The 11387-nt window shown below is 39.8% G+C and overlaps 1 protein-coding gene across 3 annotated transcripts in view; it reads right to left on the bottom strand.

Annotated features, from left to right (window-relative positions):
* Window positions 1–1027: 1027 nt before the first annotated feature.
* The window catches only part of GLRB (glycine receptor beta), a 76153-nt gene continuing 65793 nt past the window's right edge, over window positions 1028–11387 (bottom strand). Inside the window, exons 8-10 of one of the 3 annotated variants that reach the window (XM_083172381.1) lie at window positions 8424–8576; window positions 4524–4816; window positions 1028–2593 (exon numbers count right to left, since the gene is read on the bottom strand). In XM_083172381.1, coding sequence (XP_083028507.1) covers window positions 2297–2593; window positions 4524–4816; window positions 8424–8576 — 743 coding nt within the window. In that variant the 3' untranslated portion in view covers window positions 1028–2296. Of the gene's footprint in view, window positions 2624–4523; window positions 4817–6954; window positions 7094–8423; window positions 8577–11387 lie in introns of those variants that run through there. The other 2 variants (XM_083172371.1, XM_083172389.1) reach the window with 2 other exon arrangements.

Below are 11387 nucleotides of genomic sequence, written 5' to 3'. Positions count from 1 at the left end.
CATACATTTGCCATCGAGTCCCAGGGGCTATATGCGCGACTAAATAGCATATTGTAGTCTACAGTAGGGTATGTACAAAATGGTGGTGGACAGAGAAAATAATCAAACAGTGGAATTCCAAAACAATAGTTGATCCTGAGTGGGATCCAAACCTACCATAGGCAGACACCGTGCATAGAAAGCTGTGGCCTTAACCGCTAGGTCATTACAGCTACCGTACTTCTGGCCTGTCAGATCATTCACATTGGATGCAGGAACCTTGAAATCTAAAGTAATTACTACTTTAGCTCCCGGGAAATGCTGCTGGTGCTCACAGTTATGCTCGGGGTTTTGCCACAATGTATGCAATCTTATTGTATAAAAATAAACTATTTTAGGTAAATGCTGCTGTAAGTCAGGTAGTAATGTTGCCATTTAAAAAATAATTTGCTATGTAATCGCACATTCAGTTCCGGGGATACTGAGAGGAAATGTAGGCCGAGCTAGGCTCCGTAAGGAGGGCTCCTTTATGGCAGATAGTGTCTGCCAACCACAATTGTGTTAATATGCTACGTAGTGGCAAATTCGGACCTTGGGATACAGCATGGAGATATAATGTAATCTGACCTTAGCCCACCCTTACAGAGCTAAGCACGGCATAATAAACAGGATCTTTATTCAGCGATACTGCAGCCCAGTGCTCATCCGTAAAGCATACTGTACATTACTGCATTTAACATACAGTAACATACAGGAAAGTAGTTCTTACTGTACTGCAATTGTTTGGAGACCTCACGCATGTGCAATGGTCATTTTTGAAAGCGTCATCTGGTGGGTAAGCAAATGCCACTAGCCATGATACGCAAGGCTGTGGTGCATTCGAATTGCGATCAGCCAACAATAAGTAGGCTAGATGAGAGTGGCTACATCTGTAGGTCATCACCCACTTTTCACAGTAGCAACCATTTAAAAATACATAATAATCTTCCTTATGATTATGTGTACAAAATAGCAGTGTTCTTTGTTAATACATATCAAATGAGGCACGTTTGATTTACAATTTTTAATATGTATTTTTTATACATTAGCTTTAGCTCACGCAAAGGATACAGCGCAGTTTCTTAAATAGTTAATTTTACAAAAAATAGTCTTTGATCATGTATTTTACACATTGATAGGGGCTAATTTTTAATTATGAATTAAATATATATATATTTATGTTTTGAATAACTGTACATTTTTGTCCGGACATAATGCTATCCAAACATATACTGTATAATATATTTTCATTTGAAAATAAGGATTGACCGTTAAATACTACATGTATGGAAATATCTGAATGACGCTCAACGTGCACAAAGTTGTCTTGAAAGCATGTCATAACCTTTTATAATAAAACATTAGATGTTTGGGAATTTTATGTATGCAATACTCATAACCGTGGTTATAGCAGAAAGTTTAACTTACACTTATATACATCATTTTAAGCACGGACCTTGCAGTGTCATGCTTCCATTTAAAAAGAAAAGCCAATTTTCATTACAATTGCATGGCATCTACAATGTAAGATATTGCTTTGCAAATGTAGACAAGATCACAAGTTAGCGGCAAGGAGTGTAAAGGTGGCCATCCATCAGAAAGATATTGTACCCAATCATACAAACTCAATTGATTGTAAGATGGATTTTATGCAGATTGTGTGCACATCTTGTGTACATCATCATACAATCATGCAGCAGATGGATTGTATGACTGATTGTATAGCTGGCCATACATCAGAAAGATCGATCTTAAGATCGATTGCGCTCATGATTGTGTACAATTTCCCTTGAAATCCCTGGCAGTCCTTGGTGGTTTTAGGACACACAATCTACTCACAATCCATCATACAATCAGTCATACAATCCATCTGCTGCATGATTGTGTACACAAGATGTGCACACAATCTGCATACAATCCATCATACAATCCATCTGATGCATGATTGTATGATGGTGTACACAATATGTGCACACAATCTGCATACAATCCATCTCACAATCAATTGAGATTGTATGATTGGGTACAATATATTTCTGATGTATGGCCACCTTATGATGGATTGTATGGATTGTATGACTTATTGTGTGGTGGATTGTGAGTAGATTGTGTGTCCATAAACCACCAAAAACCACCAAGGACTGCCAGGGAAATCAAGGGGAATTGTACACAATCATGAGCGCAATCGATCTTAACATCAATCTCTCCGATGTACAGGTATGGCCAGCTTAAGAGTAATGGTGGCTTTTTTGTGAACTTAAAGTAAGAAATAGAGTTATCATAAATATACCAGCCAATATATAACGTTGAAGAACAAGAAGGTGAAAGGAAACAAGGCCCTTGAGTAAAGGTCGATTCGTTTGGCTTCTGATGGAATGACCGGCTTGGCAGGAGGTGGCTTTTTATTGTTCTTTATTTGTGATTTTCCAAGGCCATTGTTGACTTCTATTGGTTTTCCATAACAATCATAATTGGACAATTCAAAATCTCTGGGCAAGCTTCCGACGATGCTGAAGTCATTGGATCTCAGATCGGATTTAGATGTGCAGACTTTTTTGCATCTTGTTTCTGCCACCTGGGAGTGATGGATATCTGAATTACTGATCTAATAGTGTATGAAATAAACATCAAATAGCAAAAGTTAGATAAATAGCATGCAAATCCTGGAAAATAGAGACTGCATTTCTTTAATTCATAAATAATCCTCTAGGTACACTGATAATATTCAGATTACAAACAGATAATGTGCACCACGCAAGTGGATGATGGCAGGAACAAATAGTACAATTATATGTTCTCTATGTAGAAATACAATTAAAATTAATGCAAATGGAATACAAATTAAAGGACATTGGTCACAGAAAACCATATATTTTACACACTATTATAGTTGACAACCGAAACCTACAGTATAAAAGGAGAAGCATGCAGTTTAATTGCTGATGAGAACCAGAAGGCTTGCTTCAAGCTCATATAATTTTTCATGCTATATACTGTACTGTATAATGTCACCCCTGATAGAATCTCATCTAACAACCTTGAAAAACAGAAATGATTCTACATATTTTACCCAAAACCGCTAATACACTTATTCTGGAATACAAAGTCTTCGACTGCCGCTGTTTTCTTTCTGACTTACTGTACATGTAACTGACTGAAGGCACCGGGGCAGTTGGGGAGGTCAGAGGAGTGCCAGATCCGCACTCACAGCCAACAAATGACATCAGTGGGGTGCTCCTTTAAGGTAACAGTTCATGTTCCACATATATAGAGATATAGGGCCTATGTAGGACCAATAAGGGCACTCACTGATCAGTAGAGAAAGGGCAAATTTATTTATACATTACCGGACGTAGTGTGGGACCATAGTCCCAGTCACTGGTCTTTATCAAGACACATGAAAGAAATATCCACACAGCTCAATCTCTATCTATCTCCATATCTATATATCTTATACTGTACTGTAACTACTCTTTTTTTGGCAAGCCTTCGAAATAGACCACATACTATTTCAGCAGCTCTTAAGCATAACTATATATTCCTTTTCACAGTACATTACCTCAACAATAGGGGGATTTAGAGATATTTTATTATGCTTGATTACCAACTCTAAAGCCTTGTACACATGGGGCGAGCCAGCTTTTTTAGCTGAGCGACATGCTGCAGTACAAACGCTCAGCACATAGCCGGACACCCGCTCAGCACACTGCGAAGCTTTGTGCTGAGCGGGGCTTTGCCTATTTTTATAATAAGCAAAGCCCTGCAATCTAGGGAAAGCTAGTGCAAGCACTGGCTTACCCAGCCGGCGATACCAACGCGTGGGACCTCGCATCAGCATCGCTGCAGTGCATACACAGCATTCCGTGCTCCTTTACTAAGTGATCTAGTCAGATCGCTTAGAAAAGGGTCTGAAATTTCCCCTGTGTGTATGCCCCTTATTACAGATGTGTCCTCCATCATACATTCTATTTGCAGCAGCTGTGGTTGGTTAGCCGCAAACAGCGTGCCCACGGGTGTGTGCATGCACTGCTCATACACTGATGATACATAGGATGCCATAGTGTACGTGAACAGGACAGAGCTAGTTATGAACGCTCAAGGGTAAGATCAGTGTGGCCACATCTGTAGCATGTCCACTGTCATTTGGTAGATGCAGGAGATGAGTGAAAAAACATTACTTTGATGGTGCGCTTTGTTCATTATGTGACATTTTATTACAGGTGCTTACAGTAAGTTGAAAGTAATGAAAATCATATTTTGCGTCTCTTTGGAATGGAGTTCAACTACACTTGGGGCCTAATTCAGTTTGAACACACCCCAACCAAATCTAACTCTCTCTGCACATCTGTATGTTTTGCAGATTTTGAGAACAAATTTGTCATGCGATCAGGTATGAACTAGGCCCCTTTATTCTGCAAAGAACAGCAAATGTAGATCAAGATTTAATAACATAATATCCAGTACTGATGCAAATGATGTAATCGAGGCATGATGTAGATACGTACTTGCAGTGTGCTGATATGGACCGGTGTACCAGTCCCATTGACTGTATTCTTTTTCACTGCATTGGGCCCTTTTCCTTCTGCCTGCTCAGCCTTGGAGATTTTTTCTTTCTCAGCTGCAATCCTCTTTGGGCTGTTCAGGAACACCTGGACTACAGCGTATTCAACAAGTGAGGCAAATCCAAATAGAAGGCATGTGATCAGCCAGACATCAATGGCTTTCACATAGGACACCTTCGGCAGCTCTTGTGCCAGGGTGGTGCATTCAGACGCCAAACTCAGAACTGAAAATATACCTACAGAGAAAAATGAAGAAAGGTAGAACCCAGGTTGATTTCATGGTATGGTAGAATGGCTGCAGACGAACCGCTTATTCTAGTGTATGTTACAGCTACAGGTAGAGATATAGAGTAGGTACACATACAGTACATGTCCCACCACCTCCTCATTACGAAGTGACTGGTATGAGCCAACATTACTTCTGACGCTCCCCGTCGGACCCCCGCAGTTCTCATCGGTCACTGCCGCCTCCCCGCACCCCCCCTGAAGCGGAGATGGACAGGGTTCCCGATCTCTGCTGTCAAGTGACTGGGACGCGCATGCATGTGAGACGCTCACGCTTCCCAGTCTGATGGAGTCCCTCTCAGCCAGCGGGGACATTCTGGCAAACCCTGGAACTGGCTGAGACGCGCTGCATCTGTAACATACAGTATAGTTATACAGAATATACAAGGTCATTCAAGCAGTACATTTTCCACGTACTGTATGTAATAGTTAAGAAAATGACACATCCAACGATAGGGACCATTATTTCTTATGAACGCCTTAAATATCTCAGGAAAATTAGGTGATATCTGGGCCTGACTTTGTTACATATGTTACTACCATACATTTTACATTATAGTTATACAATTGTGCATATAAAAGCAAATTCCTGCATAAACATACTGTATGTACACCATTTTCCTACCACTGCCAGCTCCCATAAATGTCAGTGTCCTGTTATAGTGTCACCTTATGATCAGATAGTCAGTCATTTCCTATTTTTTTTTTTTTAAATGCAAGCTGTTGTAATATACAAGCCAGCCTCCAAGAAGATATGTAATAATGTAATCAAATTCCAGAACCAGTCATAGAACCTTGCGTTCTGGTGGAATCGATGCAATAAAGAATACAGTATCTATCCTTATGTATCAATGCCTATTTCCCTATAGATTGTAAGCTTGCGAGCAGGGCCCTCCTACATTTTGAGTGTCTGTAAATACCCTGTTTTGTTGTTTCACTGTCTGCTATTGTAAAGCGCAACGGAATCTGCTGCGCTATATAAGAAACTGTTAATAAATAAATAAATAAATAATACATTGCTAAATACTTGCCCATGCCCTTTATCAACCTGTGGAGGAGATGGGAACATGTGCTAATGGGGCTCTAAAAATAAGGGGTAAATATGAAAAAAAAATGAAAAGGGGTGATATTGCCCATAGCAACAATCAGATTCAATCATTTTTCTATTGCATACTAAAAAGTGACAGAATCTAATTGGATGCTTTGGGCAACATCACCTCTTTTGATTTTTAGAAGCTTTAGTAAATTGACTCCTAAATGTTTTATATATTCTTCCACTAAGGCAGGGGTCCGATAACTATTTAGCTCTGGGACCCCATCAGACAATAAAAATAATTACAGGACCCCAGCAAGTTACTGCAGAAGGTAATCACATGTGTAGTCGGCAGACAGCACATACATGGCAGCATTGTGGAGGCACAAAATGATGGGAGGAGCCTTAAGTAACAGACAATTCAACAGATTTATCAGACTCCTTGAATCACTGACTGAGATTAGAAAAGTCACCAGCCTGATGGTCAGCAACATGGATTCGCGACCCCATACCGAGAAGGTCAGGACCCACTTTGGGGTCAGGACCCACAGTTTGAGAACCGCTGCACTATAAAATATGTCTTGCTTTCCAGATCATTGAAGTTGGACTGGATTGATATAGTAAACCATTATGAAACATTTATATTATGATATATAGAATAATGTAAAGAGTCAGGTGACAAACACCATACCCTCCAACATGACCCATTCCATTAGGTACAAAATGCTCTGTTCATGGACTTCCCTGCTAGTGGCAGTTACAGAGGTGAGGCTCCAGCACAGTCTAAAATTCAAAGAGGGGGAGTCACATCAACTGCCAGTGAGCCCAGGACAGTGATGTTTGGGGTGGCTCCCCTCTTTGAGTATTGGACTGTGCTGCAGCCCCACCTCTGTAACTGCCACTAGCAGGGAAGTCCAGGAACAGAGCATTTTGTACCTAATGGAATGGGCCATGTTGGAGGGTATGAAACACAATGGAGAGAAAACCACAAATCTAAGCACGGAAAACAATGACTGAAATGAGAACTGAAATGCAAAAAAGAAAATTCTGATAATAATAAGAGTTCTTACAATTTTCTGCAATTCCTTAATGACTTGATGATCATGTGATGAAGGGTTTGCCTGGAGTGGGATGTCCCATATTTAAAAAACATATGTCAAACACACAGATGAAAATGTTTTACAAAGCGAATGATCTGAGAATGAAAAACGATGTCAGCACAGATGAATTAAAGATTACCAATAACACATAAACTGATGAGACATACAGTGCATCTTAATACATATATACAGTACATGCATGTCTGTATTTATTTATATATAACAATTGCTATAATTTAAGTGGCCCCTTGTGACTTTGGCCCTTATTCAGATCTGATTGCAGTACAAATTTGTTCTCAAAATGGCCAAAACCATGTGCGCTGCAAGTGGGGCAGATGTAACATGTGCATGGAGAGTTACATTTGGGTGGGGTGTGTTGAAACTGAAATGTAAATTGCAGTGTAAAAATAATGCAGCCAGTATTTACCCTGCACAGAAACAAAATCTAACTCTCTCTATTCATTTTACATCTGCCCCACCTGCAGTGCACATGGTTTTGCCCATTTTGAGAACGAATTTGTACTGCGATCAGATCTGAATAAGAACTTTGTGTGGTGATTGGACTGTACTGAGCATAGCCCATTAGCAGAGTCAAGTTCGGAGTGCAATAACAGCTCTAAAGGGATCTTGCTGCTCAGACTCAGACTGAGCACCGAGCGCTTGATCTTACCAATTTCATCAATAAAATGGGGGAACAAACTGGACAGTGTTCTTGTTATTTGGTCTCTTACAATGCATCTGGGAAGTATTTTTTGGTGGAGAGACTTAAGTGGTGTACACACGGTGCAATGTACTTTCTATTCAATCCCGATTCAATGGGGATCGAATCGCATGACGTGATGTATGCATTTAATTAAGACTATATAGAACAGACCTGTACTAGATATTTTTCTATTTGATTTCGATGCCGCAGGCAGCGCATAGGGTTCGAATTGAACACATTCGATTTCCAGTCGATTTTGCTTATATAAGCAAAGTCGAATAGAAAAATAGAAGAAATCGAACCGCGTGTACACCATATAACCCTAACTGGGGAACACAAATTAATATAATGTTTATTAACTAAATGATAATACTGATAATAAGTTAGCATGCATTTAAAATATATAGAATAACTACCGTGCTTCAAGTGCAAGTAGACCAAGAATAACATTGTCGTATATCAGCTTTCCAATTACCAGAGTAAAAAATTTTGACAAGATAAGCTTTCATTTCAGAACACATTGTTCTTTTTATTAACGTATTCCTTTAATAAGAAACAGATTTAACAATATGCAATGCTACTTGTGCTGCCAATAACCTGAGAGCTCTGCACTAAGATGAGCCAGATGTAGCGATGATAATGAAGCACCTAAAGCAGTCATAAACCTTCCATGTCACAGTCACAAAGAATGCTTCGTTTCTATACTTATTAATATAGATTACCCAGTGGTACTCTGGCTGCACTGGCATCAGGGTTAATCCAAAAAGAAAGCCAGGAGAGGACTACAATAAGCAGGGTGGGAGCGTAGACACCCATCATGTAGAATCCAACTTGTCTCCTCAAGGTGAAGATGACCTCAACGCAGGTGTAATAACCTTCAATAAAGAAACAAGGTGATGCAGATCAAAACTACAGTCATTGTCTTGTAATATTTAATGGGGGGGGGGGGAGGAGAGACACATTTACTTTAAATAAAAATAATACATCAATAATGTCACATTTACCTTTGTAAAACATTTTCTAAATAGCTTGCCTATATTTCTTCTCAGTACCACCTTCAGCACAATCCACCCACGCTAAAGATAGTGTGGAGAGATAAAGTGCAGAGATAAAGTGCTAACCAATCCGCTTTTGTCCGTGTACAGGCTGTGTTTGAAAAATGACAGCTAGAAGATAATTGGTTGGTACTTTAACCTGCTCCAAGCTTCAATACACCACCCCCCACCCCCACACAAAAACTGTAACTTGGTACTTTAGTGGACGGTTTAAAAAATATCTAACAAAAAAACTCTGATATATGATATGATAAACATCAACATGTACTGATGTATGATGAGTAAGGGTCAGGGTGCGCAGAATGGTTTAAAAGACATATTTCCTGTAAACTCCAAATAGCAATCAAAGATAAATAGAAAACATTTTCAGGTGGTGTGGTTAATCCATAAAGCCTCCATTTTAAAGACAAAGTTATATGGTTGTCAAACAAAATAATTATTGGTATATTTTATATGAATGCAAATAAGGGCCACTTCAAATATCCTCAGTGAAATTTGGCAAAGCTATCCATCTTAGATGTCTACATAGTAAACCAATTCCAAAGAACATAGTTAGAAAAAAAAAAAAGCAATAAAAACAAACAACTTCATAATATAAATGATGTACAGTACATTGCCCTTTAAATATTATACACTCTGTAAAGATTCAAGTGATCCCTAATCAAGTTGAAGTGGCATCTAAGGAGTTAATCAGATGCATGGCAGTGATCACTAGCATTAGATGTATATTTAATTAGCACCAAGTGGAAAACTTGTAGCATATTTTTAACGATACCCACTGTTAAGCTGTAAGAGTGCTTTATGCGTCAGCCTGGCAGAAATGGAAGAACACCTTCCTGACATAAAAATCAATGGCTCTAAGCTTTAGGAGTTCATCTGACCTTTAGAAGCTGCATTACAACCTGGCACCTGCTGATGGAGATCAAGGCTCCTGCTCCTAGAGATCTGTCGCTACTGTTTATCCAACACCATTCTCAGCAGGGCCTGAAAGTTTCTTGTTGATTCTCAAATACTCTTACATTTAAGTTTACATACCTATTAATAATACATTGTGACTCTATATGTGCCTTCCGTAAGAAGCAGTTTGTCAGATGTATAGAGCAGTTGTACCACACTATAATAAAGGTCGTATCCGTATATTCCAAAAACTAAAATATTCCGAAAACAGTGGTTTTTCAGAATATTTCAGTAACACGGCCTCTATTTTCATACTTACCACGTCCTCCGGTGTTACTTGGAATCCTCTTCAGTGGCATCTCCAGTCCCAGGGGTGCATTGCGCGAGTGCGCCGGTGACATCACGCAATGCACCCTGGGATCAGAGATGCCCCTGAAGAGGATTCCGAAGGACGCCGTGGACGCCAGGGGACACCGTGGACGTCGGAAGAGCATCAGGGCACTGACAGGGGACCAGATAAGTATGAATTTTGTTTTTCAAAAATCCGTAAAAATCCCTTATCCAAAATGCTCGGATAAGGGATACTCAACCTGTAGTACTACGCGCTGGAGTCTAGTGTATTAGAAATATGTGTAAATAAGGTCTGGCTGATGTTTCCTGGACACTACTAAATCTGAATGTAGCTGGGGGAAATCATTACTTTAAATAATTTATGAACTGAATATTTAATAAATGTTATTTAGTGGGACAGGAACAGAAGGTGGCCTGTGATAACATCTATATCAATTTTATTACACTGGCAAATCCTTTATTTTAATAGGAAGAGAGAATGTGAGTGCACACGGGGGATTGACAGGGTTCATTGAATAATAATATATAATTCATAATTGAACTACATGCTGCATGATGCCCAGCCAATGATTAAAAAACTGTAACCTGCCTTTATATAACCTAAACATGTGCCAAGTTTTTTCTGCTAACAATTATAAGCGTACTAGCCTTTTCTGGCAACTTTATTTTCCAGAGAGATAGAGAGACAGAGTCATACAGAGTTAAGGGGCATACACACGTAGCTGTTTTCTAAGCGATCTGTCTACATCACTTAGAAAGAAAGCACAGATCACTCCGTGTGTAACCGTATTGGGATGGCCCCGTGCGCCGCCATTGCCAGCTCGGATAGACCGTGCATGCACTGTCTATCCTACTGGATCATCTATAAGCATAGGAAAAACATTGCTCAGCACACATCTCAGGGGCATCGCATGTGTGCAGCGATGTGTGCTAAGTAATCTCTCAGTGGAGGGCTCCCATCGCCCCGTATGTATGGGCCTTAAACAGTGACATTCCCACAGCCAAAGTGTTAACATCCGTTTATCCCTTCTACACTGAGGCTTTCCTTATCTCTATATTGGCACTTTTAAGCTGGTCACATTACATCAACAACATAAGGATATGTACTGATATGTACTATGCAGGAAAAGGTGGACAAAACTCTGAAAATGCCATTCTTGTGGTTTTTGCAAAACATTCTGGTGGTTACAACCAGTGGGGAATGCCTCCTTTAAATGGTGTTGCCGAATAAAAGCCTATGGGTTATTTTCATGTGCATTTTGAGAGGGATCTGATGAGCGCCCCCCGCAGCACACATCATTCTTGAAATGCCCAGAAGGATTTCTGGGTCATACACCCGCGGTCCCTCTATTACAAAGGACAGCTTTAATCCAAATAGCCATT

Source organism: Crinia signifera, chromosome 1 (genome assembly GCF_055691185.1).
Source record: "Crinia signifera chromosome 1, ASM5569118v1, whole genome shotgun sequence".
In the NCBI taxonomy this organism is placed as follows: domain Eukaryota; kingdom Metazoa; phylum Chordata; class Amphibia; order Anura; family Myobatrachidae; genus Crinia; species Crinia signifera.
Note: the sequence above shows the minus strand (reverse complement) of the source record. Positions and strands in the feature narration are given on the sequence as shown.